Genomic DNA, 25,976 nt, shown 5'->3' with positions numbered 1-25,976 from the left:
GTTGCAGTGGGGGAGGTTTAGGTTGGATATTAGGAAAAACTTTTTCACTAGGAGGGTGGTGAAGCACTGGAACGGGTTACCTAGGGAGGTGGTAGAATCTCCTTCCTTGGAAGTTTTTAAGGTCAGGCTTGACAGAGCCCTGGCTGGGATGATTTAGTTGGGGATTGGTCCTGCTTTGAGCAGAGGGTTGGACTAGATGACCTCCTGAGGTCCCTTCCAACCCTGATATTCTATGAAAACAGAAATGTCCCCTTCTTAAAAAACAAAACCAACTTTGAAGAGGGCACAAACCTATTTTTACCCTTTGCTAGTCCCCTTAAAAGAAATAATCTCCTACCCTGATCCTAGTTCCCAAGTATGCACTGGTCATTCTCATTTTACCATAAAAGACAGCATTTATGTGGATATGAAGTTTCCTATCCATTTTTTTGTGTAGTTAATATTTTTGAGTAAATTCAAAAGAAAATCCATTGATCTGATAAACAGAGGGATCCAGTTCCAGGAAGAAGTTAAGGATTGGCTATCCTAAAGCAGTGCTTAATTTGTACCAGGGCTTGCCAGGGTTGGGCCTCGGCACCTCTAGGCTTGGCAGTTCATAGCTACAGCACCCCTGGGGTTGGTGTGTCAGGTATGAAAGTAAAAAAATTGCTTGAGCCCTGGCACCTCTTTCATTACAAATTAAGCACTCTCCTAAAATACATAATAGACCCTGTATCTGAATGCTTGACTCACTCTTTGCATCTACCACCTCAAAGGATTCCAAAACTTATTCCAGCTTTGGTGTAAGCATGCAGGTGTAACATTATTACCCCAATAACAAATAAGAGCTAGGGTTGCCAATTTTGGTTGCCCATATTCGTGGAGGTTTCATCACATGATGTGAGCTTCAATTAAAGATTAATCTTTAATTCCTGGAGACTCCAGGACAATCCTGACAGTTCATCTGAAAGCTGTTCCTCAACAGAATGGTCAGCACTAAAATGAAACACTGAAAAATCTAAAATGAGCTAAGGTTTCCAAAGGCCTACAAATCACTTGAGTGCATGGGAAAGAATTGTAAGGTCTGATTGGTCAATGACACACTTCAAGCCACCTTTTTCCTTCCAATTATTACATGTAGTGCCTGAATGTTTTCCCCTCTCTCTACTTCTAATGCGTGCCTGTGCACAGACCTGCCTGCTTTCAACTTTATCTCTGACGTTATTTCAGTTATATAAAAATCTCCTTTTGACATAAAGGAAAAGATGCTTATGTCAGGAAGGACACAATGGAAGTAGGTTCAGTTTCAAACATTATTCTCTCCTGACCATTTCACCTCTAGACTTGGTGCAAAATGACCTGACTATACTGTCCTTCAGCGCATGCTGCAAGATCTCCCCCACCCCCATTTTTTGGTCACATTTGGGGGGGTGGAATATACAGAGAACCAGGGAGTCCAGGATAAAATGGAGTATTTGTTTGCTCTTTGTCTGACTCTGGTAGGATTTTGTTAAGGGATGAGGACCGACCGGAGTCTGTATCAGTTCTGTTTTTTATTAAAACTAAATTAAATAAAATGGAGCCAGAATTCAAAAGCTCAATGGCTTTACATGGAGGGATCTGTAAGACTCAACTCCCAGTTATTTTGAGCAGATATTCAACCCTAGTCATTTATACCTGTGAAAAGTCAGTGTAAAATGCTACCTTTCTCTGACCTGATAGGGTCTTGTATTCACTTTGCACTGGTGCAAATGGCTGCATAAGATTTAGTTCTGCCAGGGAAGATCTTCAAAGGCACAAAGAGGAGTTTGGGGGCTTAACTGCTCTTTGTGATGTTGAAATCTGCCCTCAAAGTACATTACAAAGTGGTCAATTAAATCCTGGTGATGCTGTGACTGTGCAGGCCAAAGGGACTGCCCATGCACTCTGAACGGAATACAATACCAACAGGGGGAAATACTGGCCAGGGCAACACTTGTGCCAGTCCTGCAACAAACAAAGTGTCTTGGGATGGCTAGTGTGCAGCCAGCAAACACAGGATGGACCAAAGGGACCTATGTGTACTGTCTAATTTGAAAGATAGCGTGCCAAGATACATTAGCTAGAATCTTCCAGTAGCTTCATATTGTTACCAGTAAGTTTGTAAGGTTTTCTAGGGGAAAGATGCATGAGGGTAACCACAGGCTAAATATCTCCTTGCAACAGATAGCTGTCAATTTAGAGTGTGCACAGTACAATCGTACTTCACGAGGTCTGTAGGAAATGGACAGTAACAAACAATGTAAAACTGGTGTTGGAAAAGAAGCTTTACTCCCCTCCTGCCCCTCAACCTATTTACAGACAGCTGCTAATCAACTTCACAGTGGCTTTCAATGTGCAGTAGTGAAACAATAGCCAAATCTCTCTTGCCTTTGTTACTCAGCCCTGGTCTACACTACAAACTTATGTTGGTATAACTGTGTCGCTCAGGGGTGTGGAAAATCCACTCACCTGAGCGATGCAGTTATACCAACCTAAACCCCAGTGTAGACAGCGCTCAGGGAGGTGGCACATCTTCACTAAGCGCTACAACAGGCAGCTGCACTGATGTGGATGTGCCACTGCAGTGCTCTAAGTGTAGACAAGGCCTCATGCCCCGTAGAAGCAATGGCTTAGACCCAGGGCTATGGCTGAGGAGTACTCAGAGCCAGCTCAGAATGGGGCTGGGCCTTTGTGCTCCCAAAGCTGAAACAGTTGTATGCTGGTCAGTCCTGCAGTGCATCTGAGCAGCCTAAAGGCCCAATCTAAGGACTAGTCAGGTCTGGAATAACTTAGAGCCCTGGAACATTGCCAGAGTGCATTATCACTTTTGCTCTGCCCCTTTCCCCACCTGTGCCTTCTACACTATGGCTGTGAGGGGAAGGTCCTCCACCACAGACTGCCTGTGTGACTTCGGGCAAGTCACTTAGGCCCTGTCTACACTACTACAACCTAAGTTACGCTACTCCAGCTACGTGAATAATGTAAGTGGAGTTGATGTAGCATAGGTCGACTTACTGCGGTGTCAACGGAAAACGCTCTACCGTTGACTTACCTTACTCTTCTCGTTCCAGTGGAATACCAGAGTTGACTGGAGAGCACTCTGTGGGCAATTTAGCAGCTCTTCAGTAGACCCGCTAAAACGACCCCCGCTGCATCGATCGCAGCAGTGTCTATCCCCGGTAAGTGTAGACATAGCCTTAGTCTCTCTGTGCCTGTGAATTGGGATAACACCACCTCTCTACCTCACAGGGGTGTTGTGAGTATAAATCCATCGAAGCCTGAGAGACATTGAGATGCTATGGTAATGGAAGCCATATAAGTACCTTAGATTTTCCATGAGAACTAAAAAAAAATCATTTTAACTCTGTCTAGATTTGTCTACATCTGGTTTGTGTGTCTGTTTATCTACCTCAGTCTTGAGCCTTGTTAATGTCCTGAATGAGTCTACAGAGAACAGGACTAACAGGTGCTAAACTATACCTTCCAATCTTGGAAGATATCAGACAGTCACCTTTCCCTTTTATTTTCCAGCTCTCAAAGAATGGTTTGTTCTCAATGAGTTTTCCTCCATTGTACAGGCTGATCTGTTAATGTGCACCTGAACTCTGGGAGGCACAGTGGTTGAAGCTAAATAACTTCAACTACTCAGTAATTTATTAGCCAATGAATGCTCTTTAAATTTTAGACTTACATTATGCAAATCTGCTTGTGTGTATTACCTTAATTTTACGTGGTGGTGGGTGGGTGGGTGGGGGTGTGTGTGTGTGTGTGTCAGAGAGAGAGAGAGAGAGAGAGAGAGTTGAGACTACCACTACAGAGTCACTGGGAATCAATACCAGATGGCAAGAGACAATCAAATGGCCAGTCAGATACTGTTTTCGACTATAACATTAAATAATGGAACAATACATGGTAGGGGATAATCAAAAATTGCTTTTCAATATTGTTTAAGAATAGTGCTGCTTGAACAATTTGTCAGCACTACACAACAATAAAACCTACTGTTTTAGTAAATCTGATCTTATGCAGTCTTGTTGATAGCGTACCATTCATTATAGAACTCCAGAGGCAATGAAAAAACTGAAGTAAAGCCAAAGCTCTTGTGAAACTCCATGAAGTGGAGGGTCAGCTGGGTCAGATCCTGTTTGAGGTTAACAAACACTGCAGAATGTGACATGACCTTGACTGTAGTAAAACTGATACCATAATTAGGGGATTTTTTCTCCAGTGTTCAGTTTTTTAGTTTGTTTTACAAAACAAGTTATTATCAGGGTTCTATGCTAATACACATTTATTTGAAAATGACACAATTATAAATATTTGCACAAATTCTGCCCATCAAAATGGACTGCATCAGCAACAGGAGATGAATTTAAAAGTTACTTCTATCCAAACCAAAACAGGGAAGAGCACCATTCACACAAAGAGAACAAAATTCTGTAAGAATTCTCATTTCACTGTTTGCCATTGAATTTCACCTTGTAAGCTGTTTGGGGCAAGGACCAATGCCCCTTTTTTGACGCTCTACTGTACTTAGCACACTTCGGGCACTGCCAAAAGCAAATGATAAATACTATAAAAGTAATGGTAGGCTAAGATGATCTGCCTAAAGAAATTAATGCACTACCCAATAGTGTAATGGCTATATATTGTTTTGCTAATGTTCAACTGCCAGCAAACAGGGCTCTTAGCAAATGTTTATGCCTTAAATTGTGTTCATATGCTACTGAGCCACTCATTTGATGTACATCATTGCAGGTTCCTAACCTGAGATTTCCAAGAAATAGTTTTGTGCCTATAAATGTAGGGCCAAATCCTGCTTACCCTCCTCTAGCGCAATTCTCCTTTTGGTTTCAATGGGATTACTGAAAATAAAGCAAGCAGGATTTAGCTCCTACTGCTTAGATTGCATAGCTATGGATATGACATCGATCAAAGGCTAGCTAAACAGTAAAGTCTATAAAAGGGATTATTGAAAAAGATATAAATTCTGTTTTCACGGTTAAATATATTTCAGTACAAAGAACCATGCATCTAGTGAGGATTGTACCATTACTATCACACTCAGGTGATATGTATGGTATACGCTGCTGGGGTAGTTAAAACAGTTTATTATGAACCTAAATGCTGTACAGTTGACTGATATGTGGCAAACTGATTTGGATAAATGAGGTTCCTCTCTCCATTTCTTTATTCCCTGACATTTTGCTAGGTAGGACATGCAAACTTGTATTATGGGGTGTTGTGTTTTTTTTAAGTGAGTAGACATAGCTGCTCTAAAACTAAAGGACTATAGCTTTACAGGAAAATCTGAGAAGCTAAAGCATATCCTTCATTTGAAGGCCCAGTAAACAAACAACTGGTACTGTGTTTTATAATAACTTCTGACTGAAACAGACTAAGCTCTGCAGGTGGATTCTTAAACTTCAACCCTGCAGTTGAAACAGCAGGTGAACCATGGCAAAGGATTAAGAAAAAAATAAAGTGCTTGATTTATTTCTATTCGGTTGCTAAACTTAGGTCAACATTAAAGAAACTCGCATGCTTATATTCTTTAACATGATGGGCTCAAATCTGCCTCCATTTATAGTGAGTGACAAAACTTTCGCTGAGTGCAATGGGAATAGGGTCCAGGTCCTTTCTGGCTCTTGAGATATATAGCTCATCCAGGCCTAGAATGCATTATCTAAGCTACAGAAGATCAGCTGTGATCTAAGTAGTTTCAATACTCTTGTTTTAACATGCACATGAATTTTTATTAGCATGGTTTTAAGAATGTAACTTGGCACCAGTCCTGCAAATAATGGGACTGTGGATTGATGTAAAGGTCCATGTGTTGGCACACCAAATTGTTGATTTGGACTTATAGATGTACACTAAAACTTACGATGACAAGACAACTATTCTCTGCTTTAAGACCTTGTCAGCTTTTCTACTGTAAGCACTTCAGAAATGGACAGAATAACTCTACCCAGCCTATTCAGGCTGATCAACAAACAGGAGAGGTTCTTAAATATATTTGCTATGGAACCTTTTCACTAGAAAAAAGATTTCAAGACTGAATTTTAGTTTTTAATCAGACCTCTTTTCTAGATTAAACTGACTTTTAACCCCTCTTTGGGGATGGAGTAGGGGGTTTGCTGTTTAGTAACCAATACTAAGTTAGTTGGCTAGAGTTTTGGAAAAACTTCATCTCCAGGGTTTAGTTACTTCTGGGCACTCAGTGCCTCTTATCTTTGGATGTAGGAGACCCTGGAGTATCCTGGAAAACTGCCCTATTTAAAACCAAAAACTATATTTGTGCCTCACCCTGCATTTCCATATAAAATAGAAATGTGAAAACTAAACTAACTAAATGTTTTAAGGCCCCTTTATTCTTACAACTATAAAATCTGAAGTCAAGTTTATCTTAAATTACAAGCAAACAGTCTACAAAACATACATCATTCTTTAGTCAACAACTTCAGTAGAAAATAGTTCAACATTTTCTGCAGGAAAATGATTTTTCTGATGAATCAACATTTAAAACAGGGTCCATGATATTAGCCCTTTCCTAGTTTCTTGGCTTTTATTCTATGTGTGGAATGGCCATAAACTGTATTCCTGGTAATAATAATAATAATAATAATCCAAATACACCCTATCCTTTTAGGTTAAGACTTTCAAAAACAACTACTGATTTTTTTTTTTTTAAATAGGTGCAGCAACCTGAAACACCTTAAGAGGACCTGATTTTTGAGGACGTGTACTTCTGAAAATCAGGCTCTTTTAAAATATCTTGAGTCAGGCACCCAAAATCACTATTCTGAAAACCTTGGCTTTAAACTGTAGATTTAAAAAATCCAGCTTCTGTTCCTTTTGTAAATCCCTGTTTGTAAGGTGCTTGAGAGGGTAAATCCAGGGATAGTTGATGGCGTCAGCACTTTCTAACTGCAGACACAACATAAGCTCATAATAAAGAGCTACATCTTTAAGCCAACTACTTAGCTGGGTTATTAAAATCAATTTTAGTTAATAATGCAGACTTTTGGTCAACAGTAAAAAGATTTTTCTTGCTGAAGATCTGCAAGAAATGAAAATCAACTGGCAACTTGTGATTGTGAGAGAGGGAATCAGAAAGATCTCAATATGTTCCTATAGCCAAGAAATCATGTTTCATACAATCCTCAGCTAATTTGAAGTTCATTGTCCCATCAAATGCCCAGGCTGTAGTTAAAGAATGGGACAGTCACAGTCACTTGTGCAATGAAACCTCTGGCAACAAAAACTAATGCTAATCACATGTGATTGCAACTAACTTTGTATGTGACCAGTTAGACATACTACAGCATTCCAAAGTCAGTCATGGCTAGCAAAGTCTGTTCAAGGCTTCTCCAGTTCTTATTTCCAGTGGTGCTGTTCTTGAGTTATGGAATGAAATGAATAAAGCTGAGGGTAAAAACTCCATGACACCAAGTAGGAAAAGGAATGATTCACTGTGCAAATAAGTAACCAAATAATCAAAGCCCTCCTTCTCCAAGAGTGAATTTAAGAAACATTAAATGTATTGACTCATCTTGCTAAACAAGCAGGCAATCGGTATTGCTCAGGCTTATTTCACTATTTGAATGATGATTTTTTAAAAATCAGTGAGACAGCCCACTTAAGCTTGTACCAACAGTATTTAGCGGTCCATGTGCCACATTTCATTTTCCAGGAGAGAGCTTCCATGGTGGTACAGTGTCTTGGACAGAGGACTGCTGCTTGGTCCCGTGTTCAAAACATTCAAGCTTTTGATACTTGAAACACCTTTGCTACAGTCACTGTCTAACCTGTCTGGTGTATGTGGTCATTGGTGGAATGCTGAGAATTTAAAAAGACCCTATCAAGGTTGACTGACCTAAAGGCAGAAATAGTTACACCTTTGCCAGCTATCCCATACTGAAGGGTTTAGGACTTCAGGTAGGTGGTGGTTTCTTGTGTAGTTACCTTCCCCTGCCCTCCAACAAACAGATCCATGCTGCTTCCCTCAGATTCATAACTTACTGAGAAGGTTGCAGCAAAGAAAATAATGGGGGCAAATACAGAGTAAATGTCAAGGAAGGTTGAACTTTCAGGTCTAAACCTCAACAAAGTCCCTTTTTAAAAGTAAAAGACAAAATCTTGATTGCATTGGTGTCTAACGTCTACAAAAATGCTGGTCTCTCAGGAGGAGGATACAGCTACTGTGCTACTCAGCCTTAGGGGGAGACATCCCTCTAAATTCCAGTACAGTCAGGGATACCACCTAGCTTGTATCAGCAACCGCATGGCCCCCAGCCTTCTACTATGTCTTTGCTGTCAAGTTTGATGCTGTCTGTGTTTTTCTCATTGAACATGGGGCCTCCATGCCTTATCATGAGCTCCGTTGCCATCTTCACAAAAGCTTCCTCCACATTGCTGGAGTCTTTCGCAGAGGTTTCTATGGCACAAATGATATCGTACTGTTCAGCCAGATTCTGAGCCTCCTCCAGCTGAACCTCTCGAAGGTCACTTAAGTCAGACTTGTTTCCTGGCAGAAGAAAGTGGAATTGTTTACAGATTAACTTTTTTATAATTACTGATGTCTGTGCAAATGTTCAGGAGGGGGCGTGAAGGAGAAGAGATAGTAGCAGGAACCATGGGAGTGGAGCAGGAGTTCAGCAGCAAGAGCCTTTGGTGAAGCAGGGAAAATGGGCTGGCGGTCAAAGCCAAAACCGTTGCAGGGGTGGGGATAGGGAAAGTGAGAGCGAGTGCAAGCTGTTGGTCAGCCTGCAGGAGCTGGATGCAGAACTGTGACCCATGTTATTATATAAAATTAAACTAACATTCACTCTTTGGACTCTCAGACTACAATTTAGTCTTCTGGTGCTTATATATATTATATATGTATAGCAGCCATGATGACATAGTCATTGCCCTTGAGAAATGAAATTACACACAGGGACTGACTTTTCAAAAATCAGGGGTCAACTGTGTGCCTAACACTCAACTTGCACATACAATTACGGTAACTGAATGTACAAATCAAGTGCACAACAGCATATGCATTTTCACCCATGCCTGACTTTGAAATTCAGATCTACAAGAACGACACTGAACAGTGAGTGAAGTCAGAGAACGCAAGCTCTAGCAGGGTTAATAAAAAGTGAAAAGCAAAGGAAACCTCCTATCTAACATAATATGAACTCAGTAAATTTTAAACTTCCAGGAACTGTCGTTTGGTGTGTCTGTACCTTGTCTAGCACAATGGGGTCCTGGTCCATGACTAGGGATACCAGATGGTATGTAATACAAGTAATAAATAATAACACAATGTGGTATAAATGGTATATGCTGGACTGAAGCCATGACTGAAGAAGGGAAAATACTGATTCAAGTACACAATATACTCACCAGAAAGTAAAGTATTTAAAGGACAGAATGGTAGGCTGGCAGTCTCAAAACTAGCGCCTTACAAGTTGGGAATAAACATGTCTGCTGAGGCAATCATTAATAAACAGGAGAGTGGAACCCAGAAACCTCTTGAGTTAGAGCCTTGTGTCTGACAGTGACTTCTCATAAACATATGATTGAACTTTATTCCATCTGTTCTGACTTCTGTAAAAGGAGGATAAAACTCTTACCTGCCTCACAGAGGTGGTCTGAGTGGTTAGTGTTTGCACAGTGCTTTGATGCTGTATAGTTTTATTTGAGTTCCTCACTCATCCAGAAAGGGATTAATTTCCAAACTCACCAATCAGTAACTGTACTATGTTGGAACCAGCATACTTCCTCACATCCTCAATCCAGCGAGGAATGGACTGGAAAGAGCCTCTCTTGCTGATGTCGTAGGCTAGGATTGCTCCATTGGCGCTTCGGTAGTAGCTCTGTGTGATGGTTCGGAATCTCTCCTGCCCTGCTGTGTCCCAGATCTGCAACTAAACAAAATAAAACATGCAGTGAGATACTGGCTGTTCACATATAGGGAACTGGTCTTGCTTTTCAGGTTAAGTCCTTTCCTCCTGAATGAAATGTGACTGGGTCAGGATTTAAACACACACTGAGCTCTGCTGGTTAACAAGACAGGAGTTGGTTCAGTGACCTTATAGAAAATCTATGCACAAACGTGGTGCTTTTTAAAATTTCTCTTAAAAAAAATCCTGTGTCCCTCAGCTGAGATGAAAATTATGTACTCAGGGTAACATTTTCATAGTTGGCTGCCTAAAGTTAGCACCAAAATCCATAATTAGGCACCTATGTAAAAGTGACCTCATTTTTAGGAGTGCTCATATTTCCAACTCCCTGTGAAGTCATAAGGAGCTCAGAATGCTTGGTACTTTGAAAAATCAGCCTAATTTTGCCTAGATATCTAAATATTTTACCTAAAAATCTTCCCTCCACACAACTAGGAAGATAAAGAGTGTCACAGAACTGAATGTCTGTCAGCCATCCTCTTCATTTAGGAGGCTGAATAGACATTATGCACAGGTAGTAACAGGCCTGTCTAAACTGTAATGCTCTCACTTAAATCCAGTACCATAGGAACTGCCATCCCATATCAGATTGACGGTCCATCTAGACTAGTACGCAGTGTCTGAGTAGTCAGCCTGGGATGCGTCAGAAGAAAGTACAATAAAACCGATGGTGGACAGTATAGAATAACCTGCTCATGGAGGAAGTTTCTTCTTAAATCCTGTCATGTATTGGTGGTCTTATCTCCTGAAGCCTGAGAATTTATCCCATACAGCTTTTTAATTTAAAATAACTGTGGATATTCTCATTCACCATATACATTTCTAATCCTTTTTGAATGCTATCAAGCTCAATATATAGTAGCAATGACTTCCACAGTATTTTCTTTTCAGTTTAAATCTGTCGCCTTTCAATTTCATTAAATGTTTCCTTTTCCTTGTATTCTGAGGGGGTAAATGGGAGTGTCTAGTTTACTTTCTTTGTACTATTGATTATATTATGTACCTCTATCATGACTTCTCTTTTTTTTGTCCCCTCTCTAAGGTAAACAGTCTTAGTCTTTTCAATCTCCCCAGACATGGAAGTCTTTCCATTTCTGAGCCCTTCTATTTCTTTTATATTCTTTTTGAGATGACATGACCAGAACATAACACAGAAATCCTAGTCAGGATATACTCTGGATCAGTATTATCTTCCATACCATTCCTTGTGCATCCTAATATTGTGGCTGCATTTTTTTGACCACTGCTGCATAACTGATCAGAAGTTTTGTTTTTGCTGTCTACAATGCCCTGATCTTTTATAGTTAAAATTAATCCTTCCAATTAAAAGGTTATTGGAAATCTTGGTTAGAGAGCATTTTCAGAGGAGTGGAGAAGGGCAGAAGCTATATTAGAACACATCCAGGATGGAGAAGAACTCCAGGCAATGGTTGTCAATGATCTGGAAATGATGGATGCTATGTACGTGGGGCAGTAACTGGAGAGTTGTAGGTTATGTAGGTAGTTTGTGACAGTGCTGGGAACAGAACCTTAATCTCTGAGAAGGAAGACCCATACTTTTCCCACTAGACCATAATGCCTTTCATGGGTTCAAATCTCAGCACTTGGTCAGTCCAATTGTAAAATGAAGGTAATAATGCTAACCCAACGTTGTGGAGAGCTTTGAGATCTCCTGTACAGATGAAGAACCACTATATAACCATAAAGTGTGAATTATTAGCCACACTTATCAGATAACGTAATGAAGAGTGATTTACCTGTGATGTGACTTTTGGTATGTCTATACTGCAGCTGGGAGTGAACCTCCCAGGCTGGGCAGACAGATTTACACTAGCACACTAAAAACAGAAGTGTGGATGTTGCTGCACTGGTGGAGGCCTGGGCTAGCCACCTGAGTCTGTCTACCTGGACTGGGAGCCTTGCTCTTAGCTGCAGCGTAGACATCCCTTAGCAGGTTAGGCAATGGCTTTGCGGTCAGGCAACCTAGGTTTTAGTCCTGGGTCTCATTACCATGGGCCCAATCCTGCACACGCTTCTGCATATGAGTGACTTTACTCACCCATGTAAGTGTTTGCAGGTTCAGGCTTCAGAATGGTCAGAGTTCCTATGCTATTCTCAACAGAGGATACAGACTTGTTTGACTTCATTGGTAGCTCAAATAGTAAAGCAACAGATCTTCTCCTAAGCCTCCTCCCTACGTTCGGTTGTTTCCTTCTAGAACCTCTTGGTCTTAGCTCCCTAAATCCCTCTACATTCCTATAAAAGGACTTAGGTAGCCTCTTGCAGGACCCTTACATTGCTGACTTTTTACCAGTATTACAATGATTATAGGCTGTGCTGTGTGTGACTGATTTACCTTCCTTGGGATCTTGTATCTTGACAGCTATATGCTGAATGAGGAAGGCTATTATTTTGACCAGCACAACTCACCTCTTTTAATTTAGGAAGGAAGGAAGGAAGAAAGATTAAGTAAAAACTCACCTTGGAAATTCTAAAAATCAAACAACTTCATTTAAAAAAAGTTAAGGTTGCTAATTGGCAACACTGTTTTTTTTTTTAGACAGCATCACTAGAAAACACAAGCACTTCAAATCAAGGAAATCAATCGTTGATCCAAACCAAATGCAGTTTTTTCCAATAGTCTCAAATACATACACATACAAAATCCTGTTGAAAAAGAAACACAAATACTCTCTATATGTACACATTAGTCAGCCTCAAATGCAAGTCATATATATAATTTTATGAGGAATCTACAGTTACACATTCTCCCATTAAATTACATATGCAACATCATTGGCAAGAAACAGCCATTATAATTTCTTTACCAAAAATTGTACTCTTAATAATGACTGTTTCTCATTTAAAAGCATCCTTGAAAAAAATGTAAACACCTAAATCAAAATAAATACATAAAGGAACTGTACGATCCAGGGATCATTGTTAAGGATGTGATAAAATATTTTATATTTCATAACAATGTTGTGTTCACAATATTGTGTTCACAGTGTAAGAGATGAAGCTCTTAACTATTTCCTTGTTAAGTGCTTAGGTTTTGTAAATGTGATAAGAAGGTGCATTTGTCACTTAGCAACCTTAACTGTTGTTTAAACAATTTTTGTTTTTCTAATTACATTGGCAACAACTCACATTAAGACAATGAGATAGAGAAGTTGGGGAATAAATACATGGAGAAGGCCAAAACAGCTATATATTGAGAGACTGGCAGGATGTTTTTAAGCAATGATCAGCAGGAACAAGTGGGTACAGGAGAGAGGATAAATACTCACTGTTCTCAGAAAGTGTGACAGGATATTCTTATTGAACAAAACAGAGGAGCTGCCCTTGTCACCCGTCCTGTGATACTGAAGGCCTATTTATTATATGAATTAGTTATTTTGGTCTGTTTTTCGCTTTGAATTTTGTGGACACCACAGGACTTAGCACTGGCTGGCACTGGGCTACACTGTGCTAAACAGAGTGTACTACTTTGACACACAACCACCTACTTGTACAGGAGCTACTCCTATTGCAAAAATAATGAGCATACTGCACACAACCAACAGAGGTTTCTCCTATTCTTTATTGCTGCATAAAGTTTAATGGCGTGAATGCTGAATAACTACCAGATAAACGGGGTAAAATGCACATCCAATGCTGTGCATGTACATAGGTATGTTACTTTGAACTATCCCACAGTGATGCTAAAGCGACAATGAAAGAGAGCTTTTAAAGACCAGTGGAGAACCTTCCCCCCTCAAACCCCTCTTTTTTTCCTTTAACATTTTGATAGCAGATGGATCAAAATGTTACAAAGAATTTTGCCAGCTGCAATTACAAACCACACAATCCAAAAGAAGATGGCACATCAGGTATCCCTCAGGGATCGATGTATTATCATTACTTAATATTACACAAGAAAACAGAAGTGATTGTAAAGAAAGCCTGGGAATGGAAAAATACAAACAAATATATACCATACCATCCACATATTTCAATGTGGATTTAGCAATTCCATATACATTAGGAAAAGGGTTACCAATATTTAATGGAATCCATCAATACTCTTTTGTTCCCTACAGCAAACTCTCTATGTTCCAAGCAACAGGGCTGACCAAATTCTCAGGTCACAACCCCTCCCCAAAGTCCAAAGCCTAGTTCTTTTGTTTTCTTGAGGGAGGGGACAGAGCACAAATACCTAGGGTGTTCCCCCCCTCACTTTTATATTCCAGTCACCCTTTGAAAAGCATTTTCCTGGGGGTTACCCCTAGATAAAGTTCCTTCCCACTGTGAGGACAGAGAGACATGGACTCTCGTGGTAAATGAGCTTCCCTGTTTGTTAAAATGCAGATCGATCTGTTCCTGCCCCCTTTGATTGCCAAAAAATGATTACTTGACTGGTGATTGCCAGTCAACGTTGAAGCCACTTGGCTTGAGTCATTAGCTTGTCTTTTGTCCTCGAGAAACAGGTTTACCTCCTCCCCAGACTTGTCTGGTAAATACATTTCAGTCATAATTTTATCTTATGTTCATGTCACTGTCACTGTATGTCATGTCACTGCACACATTGCACCGTGATATTATTGACCAGTGAATTATTAGTTTTCAAATGATACCTCACAAGGCACATTTTGTACGAAGATTATTACAGTGCTATATAGGGTGTGATTACATGGTGCACACATGATTACTGGTCACAGCTAGCCTCCAAGAAAGCTCTGATTCAACTAACTGAAAATGGACAAAGTTTACATAATCTTGTCATTGCAGAAAATGATAAGTTTATCATTGGACTTAACAATACAGGATTAGGTCAACATACGTCGTGCAATGTACATTTAGAAGAGAATTTTATCTGTGAAATAAGATAGCAAAATAAGCATCTGGAACTTAGGCTTTTGCTAGATTTTAAAAGAGCAATTCCAAAAATTAAGCACCCAAAATAGCTTTCCTGGGGGTTCAGCTTCAAGGTTACAAGCAAACAAAAACATCTGGGGTGAGCACAGAGGAGTCCATTAGCCAAAAGAAATAAATAGAAATAAACCTAATCACGTCTTTCTAAACATTCCTGATCTACTTACACATCTGGGAGTTCCAAGTAAGCAGTTCTAGGTATGATCTGATGATTTATCTGGCTTAAAGCTTCTCAAAGCATAACTGTTCCCCTCTTTCCCGGAGGAAAAACAACAGAGCAAAGGGGAAGTTTTTTACCATTTTAAAAAGTTCTAGCCTTCCCATTGGCTCTTTTGGTCAGGTGCCCACTCCCTTTCCTTCACCTGGGGGACTTTTTTTTAACCCTGTACAGGTAAAGCAAGCAGAGAACAGCCACCAAGGGGGACTTTATAGCTAACTGGCTGGCTGGGTGTCCATAAAAGGGAGCTGCCCCACCCCCTTCATTTATCACAATTCCTAAAGAAGTTGGAGATAGTGGGGATGCATGTTCACTTTGTTTTTGCAACAGCATCAGTGATATTTCATCTCTAGGAAGTATTTAATCGTTTAGCACTACAAAAACAGCGGGGGAGTTTGCATGTTATGAATCCTGCAGAGAGTAGAAACTTTCATATAATTTCTTTGGTAATGGATGCAAAGGGTGCTTCCTCCTAAATGATTCTAAGCCAGCTTACCGTGTTTAAGCCCTTTCATATCAAATGGCAAACAACAGGATAGATTTCAGTACACCAGCAAATTCCTGTATGTACTTGGAAAAAGCTTTACCAAAACAATTTTTGTAACTTAATCTGTATGATCTTTCCCAACAAGAACAAAAGCAAGGTTTGATCAGGCAAGACCTCCTTTCCACTAATGCATTTCAATTTAAAATTCTATTAATATACAGAACAGCGAGGGGAAATAAATGAATGCTCATCCTGTCATGTGACATTCTAAAAGAAAAGAGGTGCCAGGCTGAATTCCAGTTTGCTGGGAATGTTGCACTCCTGTTTTCTCCAAAACCAGGGCTGTCAATTTCATTGAGGAAAAGGCCAAATTCTACCTTTGTTTATGGTCTGTGGGCTGGGGTAAAAAGAGATCCGGGGAGAATATGGCCTATATATAGTAATTCAGGCTGAGATCCACAAAAGGACTTAGGTGCCTAAGATCAAAATTTAGGCACCACTGATACTCAAGACCCTGCTCAGCTGCTGCCTAACTCTGGAGGTGCCTAAAATCCTGCGGCACCTACATTTTTGGCATAAAAGTCCCCTAAGTTTCTGCTACTGGGCATGCACACAAGGTACGCAGGTGCCTAGCTCATGCTGAAGCCCCAAACCACCTCAGCATCCTCAAAGCAGGTGAAAACAAGCATTGCCTGGCCTACGTTACCTGCAGAGTCGGATCTGGTAGGCATCCTCAAGCATGCCTGACTCTACGCAAAATGGTCAGGGGTGAGAAAGAGGGCCTCCCTGATAACCTTTAGTTCAGTGCACTCACGCAGGAGGTGGGAGACCCCAGTTCAATTCCCCCCTCTGCTTGAGGTGGAGAAGGAATTTCAACATGATTTCCCACCTCTCAGGTGAGTACCCCAACCACTGGACTCTACAGTTATGCTAACTTTTTCTCTGGCCCAATGGACAATTAATGTACTATGTGGAATGGCTTCGACAAGCGAGACTGAGAGAGCCCCACATCAGACTATCCCAGAGCTCAGGACATATGGGAGATCCCCCCCGCAACCCTGCTTTTGTGTGTAGTTGGGTACGCTCTGCTGCCATTCTAATAAGAAACGGCTTAGGCGCCTGACTCCAGAAGAGGGTTCCTGGCTGTGGATCCCAAGCAGATATAAGTGCCTCCTTCCAGCTCAGATTTAGGCACCTAACTCTTTGAGGAGGTTCGGCTTAGGAAACACTCCTCTCCTCAGTATTTGGTTTGGTGGGTCCCCACTGGCTTTTGTAGATCCCATTCTGAGGTGATATTTCTCCCCTGCATCGTAAAGGGAACCTAGGCACCTAACTTAGGGTCCGTGGAGGACATGACTATTTCTATTCTTTGTTTTTCTTCCTTCCCTGTCTTTGTGTCTCATCTGTTCTTCCCTCTATTTCTTTCCGTGCTGCAACTCCCAAATCATAACCCCTGTGATCTTCACTCCCTCCCACTGTTCCAATTGATTAAATGACCAGCGATTAAATAATTCATGTTGCCACTGATGTGTGAACTCATTGGGCTTTAGACCGGACACTCCAGATTGGGGTGAGGAAAATGTAATACTTAAGTCACGGTGTGATGAGGTTTATAGACCTCTCGCTGAGACTCAGGGAGTGATGGAGAAGTATTGGTCCAAGATGGCCCTGTTTCTCAGCAGCTGCAGAGCATGCTCCAAACGTTAAGACCTGCTTAAATGGGGACTCTGGCAATCAAGCCGGGGAAGAGTGAAGAAGGGGTTGTTTGCAAGAAGCAAGCCAGTTAGTAGCTTCTTGGACAGAAAACTTTACAGGGAAAGGCTCTGGACTGTGAGTAAGGCCTGACTGGGCAGCCAGGGGCCACCTGACCCCTTGTTCTCTTGTCTTCTCCCTGATAAGGGGGAATAAATGGAATCTGAGAAGGGAGCTTGGAAGCTCCCATTGACTATCTGAATAGCTGAGACTGTCTGAGGCTGAGCAATCCTCTGCTGGGAGGGAAGCAGAGTGCTGTGACCACACCCCAAACAGAGGAGAGAAGAGAACAGGGGAGGCAAGAAGTGGCCTGGGGAGGCTGGCCTGCAGTATCAGCTAGAGGGGACTGACAGCCAGTGGAGAGGGAGGGCCTGGGTTCCCCTATCCTTCTCTCTGCCCTTTGTTTGACTGGGAGGACCCTGAGATTGCTGGGGGATGATAGATTTTCACTCAGCTTGCGGCCCTCAGATTGCCCAACAAAGCCATCCTAGGACTTTGGGGACTGTTGAACTGCAGCCTGCCCACTAGGCATGCTGGTCCCTAAGTGATGTCCACAACACACAGTTTCAGGCTGTCTGCAGATTCAGGCAGATGTCACTGCACTAGTTGTGGTTTGTTCACATTAGGAAGACTGTCACTGCAGCCACAAAAGCTGAAACTTCCTTTTTTCTTTTTAAATGAAAGCTGAGAATCAAAATATATGCCATGTGGGCCACACAGAAGCATCATGTAGGCAGAATCCAGTCCATGGGCCTATGTTTGACACCCCTGCTCTATACCCCGTGTGAGCTCCACAATTGTGAGTACATTATGTAACACATACATAAATGGATGATGAAATTATTAATTAATTCTTAAATACTGATATGAGACAAAGCCCAATAACCAAAATGTTGAAGATTTGAATTTTTAAAGAATATTTATCAAACCAAGGAAACCCATGAAATCACGTCAAAAGGACTTGAAGGAAATCATCATACTGACTCCAGTCCTTTAGACTTCATTGAGACTATCTCCTTTAACTGAATCACACTCCCATATTCCCTATCTCATTGACATAAGAGATTTTATCAGCTCTGTATTTTTTTTACTTTTTTTTATCGTAAGCTCTTGGACAGAAACTGTGCCTCCTTCTATGTTTGGAAAATGACTCCCACATTCTGGGTGCCATTGAAAGTAATGAGTAATTTGAAAAAACCACAGCAGTCTATCATACCAAGGGAGCCTTTGTCATGGATCGATTCATACATTGTAACTCTGTGTTCTAAAAATCTTTAGCTATTTTGCAATTAAATAATCAGCTATTTGGTTATTTAACAGTGCCCTAAACTGGGTGATTAGGCAGAAATTTAAAAACTGTCAAATGAAGGACTGGGTAGCTCTGGGGAGACTTGATGGCTGGTTGATGGCTTTTTCAACATGTGAATTAATAAATCCAGTACTCCATAAAAAAGGATTCACATTACAAAAGCTATTTCCCTGATTTAAAAAGAAAGCTTCTGTTGCTTTAAGAAAGACAAACAGGGGGAACTCACTACACAAAGGAAATAGTGATACTGACTACATACAAAGTGCTATCAAATGAACAAAGTAAGCAAATGGGGGAAGGGATTATTCACTAATCTTTCAGGTATTACAATCTTAATTGTTACTTTTAACAACAGTTGATAAAGTTTTTAGAAGTGTGATTCATAAACTGTTGTCCCTTTAAGACAAGGACAGTTGTCAGTCTCACAGACTAATGCCCTGATCTATCATTCAAATCTCTGTAGGCAGATTTCGTGAAGATAGATATCTAGGGGTATGCAAAGGTCAGCCTGCATAGATACAACAACAGAATTGGGGCCTCTGCTGTTTAGTGTAAACTTATTTTATAAATGAAAGCCTCAGAGCTTGTGTTGAATGGACAGTTACAGGCAAATGCACTTTGCCTGCTCATCTGAGGGCCACTACTTGTTCTGAACTACTGCCCTGCTATTGCTTTAATTTTGGCATTGACTGTTTAAATGAGAAGATTGAGAGGTTCTATTTAGGACACAACAACTTAAGGAAATCCAACAGGTGTTTATACAGAACTTTAAAATGTATATCAGCTGATATATGCTTTTCTCACAAACCAGTAGGTGAGTGTAGTTTTTAAAGTGGCCAGTCTAACAACTAATCCCAAAGATTAATGTCAGATTTAATTCATGTTTTTTTGTAAATTTCCAGCCAAAATAAGTCACTGTTAGGTAACCTAAGGGAACTTTCACCTGTGTAAGTGATAAGTAAACATAAACAAAGGAAATTTTGCTACCATGCTAATAAGGATTTGCAGATTTGTATTTTGTTATCTCTCTCAAAAGTTTTCTATTGCTCCCTCAGAACAAACTACTGTTTTATTGATGGGAGTGTTACCATTTACTTCAATAGGGAGCAGTTAGACCAATGCTGAACACTCTTAAAATCCCACCATCTATCCTCATAAGTTTTAATCTGGTTAGAGGGATACAGTTAGGTCTTGTATACTATAGTTGTATACTACAACTTTTAACCATACTGAATTGGGTTGCCTGGCACTGTTGTTGCTAGAGATCAGGCCTATATTTTTCATCTTTAATAGAGCTGGTTGGAAAAAAATCAGATGAAATGTTTAGCAGAGACTGGTTTTTGACAAAGTTCCAATCAGGCAGGTTTCCTGCCACCTTGCCCACCTGGCCAGTGCTTAATTTGTAACGAAAGAGGTGCTGGGGCTCAACCAATTTTTTAAAATTTCATAACTGATGTAGCAAGCCCAGAGGTGCTGGGGCTGAGCCCTGGCACAAATTAAGCACTGCGCCTGGCTACTTAGCAACCTGCCTATCTTGGAGCTGGCTGGGGATACTTCAGGGTCTGCAGCAACCCACCAAGTGGACAGCCCCGGAGCTGAGACTCCATTCCCTTTCTGGAAGAATTTAGAAATTTTTGACTTTCATTCCAAATTCCAGCGAAACAAAAATTTGAAATATCAATATCCTCCGTAAAGTGGAATTACCTCTCTCCACCCAGCTCTAATCTTTAAATTGCAAGTTTAAATCCAGCCCAAGTCAGTAGTGAGCAAAAAGTGACTACTCTCAAATGGCTGGCTGCTGCAGTTCCCAGTGGACAGAGATCTACCTCACAAAAACACCACATGTGGCAGCCTTATTGACAGATCAAGCAGAACAACCAAGGGGTGACTAGGCGGGAGTGGGGGGAGGTGTTAACTCTCACTCCTTGAAGGTGGTAGGGTTGAGGCACACTGTGGAAGCTTGTACTGGGGCTGCCAGTGCTGTACCTGTTCTATTTCTAAAGAGAAATTTTCAGGGCTGTCAGTGCAGGACCATTCTCAAGCACTAAAGCCCCACAATGTCTCTCCTTTTCTATAAAGGCTGACTAAACCTAAAAGGCAGTGGCGGGGGGGGGGGGGGGAGTGGCTAAAATATCATTCCAGATGCCTAAAGGGACATAAGCTTTGGGTCACAGAAAGAGCCTCATTTAAAAGTTTTTTTTGCAGGAATAAAGTTGAGGATTCTGCAATATGTTCCTTTCTCCCCTGCCAACCCTGATCAGCAAAGGCCCAGCAGGAAGGGGCTACTTCTATAAAAGCCCGACCTGGAAATGTTTCTGGAAACCCTAAAAATTGTAATGAAGACATGTAATGTCCTAAACAGCATTTTTTTTTTACAACCTTTTTGTTTGAATCCCCACCCCAAAGTCACATTAGCTTGCACTCCACTGTGTTGTGATACCACCACTGCCATGATGGAGAATGAAGCCAGGCCCTAGGGGGTCCTGTATATGGTCTGAATCTTTAGTCCATGCTGTTGTTCTGAGAAGGACTTTTAAAGATGAGTTTATGTACCGAAGGTTATAACAACAAATTGTCAATACTTCTCATAACTGCACCATTTGCTAATAATTAATAATCTACCACGTACATGACCCCTATGGAGAAACTCCAATCAGTAGCAGAACTCCCCAGTCACTGTGCATCTGAATAGCCAAACAACAATTATTTCAATCATGTGTAGTAAATGTCCTTTTGTGTTAAGGCATTCTGTATATAGGCATAACAATTGGCCTACCTTTTCAAAAACCTCTTTTAGCTCATCTTTTCAAAATGGAAAAACTGCCATGTCTTGCATGATCTCAGTGGAAATGTGTTAACATGTGACATCTGTCAAAGCACATGTATAGGCTTGTCTGCTCACAGGCTGTGAGATGCTGAGTTTATATAGTAAGAATAAGGAATCCTCCCTGCCCTTGCCAGAATCATCACAAACTGCACTGAAACCAAGTTTGTCAAGTATGTAAGACCTATGAGTTTCATGATATCCCATTTAACTCCAAGTTGTAAATTTGGTTACAAAATGAAAATAAAATGCCTCCCTATTCTCAGCCTCCTGCAACATCCTGAACAAACCCTATTTAGATCTTCTTAGGTCTTCTGCAGTTTCCACAATATGCTATGCATCCGATGAAGTGAGCTGTAGCTCACGAAAGCTCATGCTCAAATAAACTGGTTAGTCTCTAAGGTGCCACAAGTACTCCTTTTCTTTTTTCTTTTTACGAATACAGACTAACACGGCTGTTACTCTGAAACCTATTTAGATTAGATCCTCAAGAACTGAATACCTCTAGGTAAATTTCAAATCCAGAGATGGATCCAAATTTCACAGTCACTGTCTCAATAGGCCAAACAAAAGACCCACATCCAAACATTTTCAGAGTCTGGGCATGTTATGATCTCTTGCTCCATCTCTAATTCAGACCAAAACGTAGAGTCAACTAAGGTATGTCTACTAGCTGGATCTATTAGTAGACCTTACTAAATACATACTGTAGATTAATTTGCCTACAGTAATGCCTATTAGTGCTGAATTAGAGATTCTTTTTCTTATTGTCAGTACTTCTGCAATACCTAAGGAGTCTGGTTTAGACCTGAGCTGGAGCTGCCTAATTTTCAGTGTCCCTAGCAGAGATACCTGGCAAGAGAGACACATTTGTTACTTTGTGTGTGTCTGGCATTTAAATTGAGCCAAGTTTCAATCTTAGAGGGGAAAACCCCACTTCCTGTGCCTCCTAACTTGGTGAAAAGCAAGAAAGAGGAACTAATATAAGATTAAAAAAAACCCAAAATGATATTTTTTGCAGGGTGACTTGAAACATGAACTGCTTACCCCAGCTGTTCAGACAGAACTGGAACCAGAAAGACAAAACACCTGCAAAGGAAGTAAATGCCCTTATCTTTGAACTGCCCACAGAAACCATACTCCTTACTGTAAGCTTATCATTCCTCTCCTCCCAATAACTTTGATCATTCTTTTCTGCCACCTTTTTCCTACTTGCTAGGATTGTTGCCCACTCTGCTCACCAAAGCCACTCTGAAGGAAGAAGCGTTGATTAGAGGACCTGGCCCCCTACCTTGGCACACAGCTGTGAGACAGATCAAAATACAATTGTAATTACCATATTTATATAACTCCTTCATATTAAAGAGGCCCTAGCTCTATGCTGTGACCAAACTGAGCTCTGCTCAGCCCTTGTGGGAAAAGGAAGGAAATGAGCAAAGATGGCTGCATACTACCTGGATTCTGGAGGTAACTGGATGACTGGGCTAGTCCACAGAATAAATGAAGCAGCCCCAGGGTTTAGGCTGTTCAGCATCAAAGAATAAACAGTTGGAGCACAGTGTGCTGCAGCCATGCTTTCCCTCTTCTGAATTGCCCCAAGAGATGGTCTGCCACTTCTATACCATGGATACAAAGGGGCTATTTCCCAGTGGGTAGATATGCCAGTTTTCTTTGGCACCTGTATGCCCATATAGCTGATATACACAGAATGAGGAGAGGCTAGAATTAAAGCCACTGAGTCATTCTGTTTTGTAAAAAGGATCCTCCAAGTGGCTTTGTGTGTGGTTCCTTGTACACTGGGATCTCAAGGTGACAAAGTGCTTAGGAAAAATCTTAGTTTTAAACTAACTACCAGCCCTGCAGCTTCAGTCTGGGATCTGAAATTCAAGCTGTGTTCTTTCTAGCTTGTGCATTATCACCAATAACCTGAACCAACTGAGATTCTGTATTTTACTCAGTTGTACCTGAACTGTCTTGAAGATTCTGCAGTTAGAACTTAACTAATGCTGCTGAGGTGTGAACAGAAGCAGTTCAGTTAACTGTGCCATAGTTGACTCCTAGGTGGTAAACGCAGTGAAGGTAAACTTATTTTTGTCACACACATATGCAGTAGATCTTTAGAGTAAAAGAAAGGGATCCCAGCACAGAGCATTGAAATGCAGTCACCTCTGCAGGGAGAGGTGGCAGTTGTTTCATGGCAATGCGATAGCTAAGTTTAGGAAAAAGTATACAACTTGTTTGTAGGGATCTCGCTGCAGAGGGAGAGATGGAGTGAACAGGCATGGGGCAGTAATACGCTAGTGCTGTGATGTTTGCTGCCAGCCAGGATATCCTCCTCCTCTCCCCATCCTCCAGTAACGGCACTGGTTTCTCTGGTCAGGGCAGCTCAGCGTTTACGTGACAGCCACCCTATGGGCTCTAGTACTCTCTCCACCGCTGCTCAGGTGACCACATGGTACCACCAGACAAAGGCCACTATATGAAATGCAGAATGATACTATTTTTTGACAGCTGTCTCCCTCCCTTCCCATGCCCATGTTCAACTTATGGTAGAAACCCCCACCTGTGGGTGCCAGTTTTGACTGGAAACCAGGCTGCTAGGATCAAAGGCTGCTGAGTGCCCCTGGGCGGATATGGGTCCTGGCTTTTTAGGAACCACCTGAGGGGCATCCCTTCGGATACAGAACAGGGGTGGTCCCTCTCCAGAGCTGTCTCCTGTGCCCCCTAGGTTCCCCCCAATGCCTCGGGGGCTCTCTCCCGCCTGCAGCCCCACGGTTCCGGCTCTGCCCGGCCCACCTTGACCCGCTTGCCCTGGATCTCCAGGCTCTTCATGGTGAAGTCCACGCCGATGGTGCTGCCCTGGCGCTCGGTGAAGGCCCCAGTTTTGAAGCGCTGCACCAGGCAGGTTTTGCCCACGCTGGCGTCCCCGATCAGCACCAGCTTGAAGAGGAAGTCGTAGCGCTCCTCCGGGTCCGGGCCGGGGCCTCCCGCCCCCAGCGCCGGGGGGCCGGGCATGGCCTGGCCGGGCTCGGCTCCTTCGCCCTCCGCAGCGGGGAGCCGGGCTCTGCGCAGCGCCCGTCGCTCCGGGCCTCAGCGCCCTCCCCGCCGGGCGGGGCCTCGCCTCGGACCAGCCTCTGCGCCCGCCCTCCCTAGCATGGCCCAGTCAGAGGGAGCGGCTGAGCATGCTCGCCAGCGGGCGCCCTCCGCCCGCCTCCCGCTCCTGCCGCACGCCACCGGGGCAGGGGGAGCCGAGCCCGGGCTGCCGCTGGCGGGCCCCGCGGAGAGGGGGCAGCAGCCTCGCCCGATGCGTGGCGGAAGGGGAGCCGCCGCCTGTTAGGGCCCTGACCCAGCCACCGGCTCCTCCAGGGTTACCGGCTTCTAGGCGTAGTTTGGGATTTTAAAAGAAAAGCCCACGTGCCCCGTGGCATACAGAACAGAGGCATGAGACTGGGGCAGCTGCCCATACCAATCATCAGGGGGTAGCCCTGTTAGTCTGTATCCACAAAAACAACCAGGAGTCCGGTGGCACCTTAAAGACTAAGAGATTTATTTGAGCATAAGCTTTTGTGGGTAAAACCTCCATTCTTCAGATTCTGATTGGTACTATAGTAGCACCAACATGGACCAGGACTCCATGGTGCCCGGCCTTGTACAAACCCTGAAGGAAGAGTGCTGCCCCCTGGGAGCTTACAAGCTAAGTCATTAAAGTCACTCCATGGCCATCTGGTTGCTGGCTTTTGAAAGTATGGGCCAGATTCTCTGCTGGTAACCTAAAGATGATGCTGTGCCTGTTTACACCAGCGGACAACGGGGCCTAGTTTTGTTGAGTAATTCAGGATCTCAAGTGGGACAGCAATGGATAGAGCAGGAGGGAAAACACTATTTAATCTAGGATGCACATTACTTTTTGCCTGAATATCATTCCCGAACAATATTGATAAATTACCGTATTCACAAGTGGGTCATAATTGGAATCATAGACATGTTCTAAAAATATAGCTTCATCCCAAAAAATTAAATTTGTATAACTTTAAAGGTAAACAATAGTTCCTTCAGAAGGAAATAGTAATTCTTGACTGGTGAGATGATGCACCTGGCAAAAAGTGCGCCCCCTTAGGACAAGTGCAGAGAAGAAGTGGGGAAAGCTGTTTGTATGTGACAGATGACAGAGAAGTGTACTCCTTTTCTTTTTGTGAATACAGACTAACACGGCTGCTACTCTGAAATGTGTCAGAAACTGTGTCCCCAGATTAGCATGAGCTCAGGTCCAGAGGATGCAATTTCTGAGGGAAGCTAGTGAAGCATGTCAGAAACTGTATCCCTGGAATATAGTTGAGGATAAGATGCGTTATCTGAAGTTCATAAGAAACTATATCACTTCAACCAGGAGCTGAGAAAATAGGAAAACCAGGTGCGATTTCTGACAGTGTTCCCTCTTTCAGAAATTGTAACCCCTGAATCAGGGCTGAGTAGGATGCATTTTTTGATGAGTGTGCAAAAACAGATGCATAACCATATGC

At 42.1% G+C, this 25,976-nt stretch overlaps 1 protein-coding gene across 1 annotated transcript; it reads right to left on the bottom strand.

Moving 5' to 3' along the window:
• Positions 1–3,733: 3,733 nt before the first annotated feature.
• Positions 3,734–24,518, bottom strand: RAB43 (RAB43, member RAS oncogene family). Its single transcript, XM_074958130.1, has 3 exons — positions 24,253–24,518; positions 9,734–9,917; positions 3,734–8,530 (listed from the first exon to the last, which is right to left on the bottom strand). The coding sequence occupies exons 1-3, from the start codon at positions 24,469–24,471 to the stop codon at positions 8,277–8,279; spliced, it is 657 nt and encodes a 218-aa protein (XP_074814231.1). The 5' UTR covers positions 24,472–24,518; the 3' UTR covers positions 3,734–8,276.
• Positions 24,519–25,976: the final 1,458 nt, after the last annotated feature.

Source organism: Natator depressus, chromosome 7 (genome assembly GCF_965152275.1).
Source record: "Natator depressus isolate rNatDep1 chromosome 7, rNatDep2.hap1, whole genome shotgun sequence".
Lineage (NCBI taxonomy): Eukaryota > Metazoa > Chordata > Testudines > Cheloniidae > Natator > Natator depressus.
The sequence above is the reverse complement of the archived record's forward strand: the minus strand, read 5'-3'. Positions and strand labels throughout refer to the sequence as shown.

Bases quoted from the DNA above. Each gene is read 5' to 3' on its own strand.
- RAB43 (XM_074958130.1), bottom strand. From the start codon at position 24,471: ATGCCCGGCCCCCCGGCGCTGGGGGCGGGAGGCCCCGGCCCGGACCCG. The intron at 9,918-24,252 runs GTGGGCCGGGCA...TATTTTGTTTAG, and splicing joins TCCAGGGCAAGCGGGTCAAG to TTGCAGATCTGGGACACAGC. The intron at 8,531-9,733 runs GTGAGTTTGGAA...TTCTTCTGCCAG, and splicing joins CATAGTACAGTTACTGATTG to GAAACAAGTCTGACTTAAGT.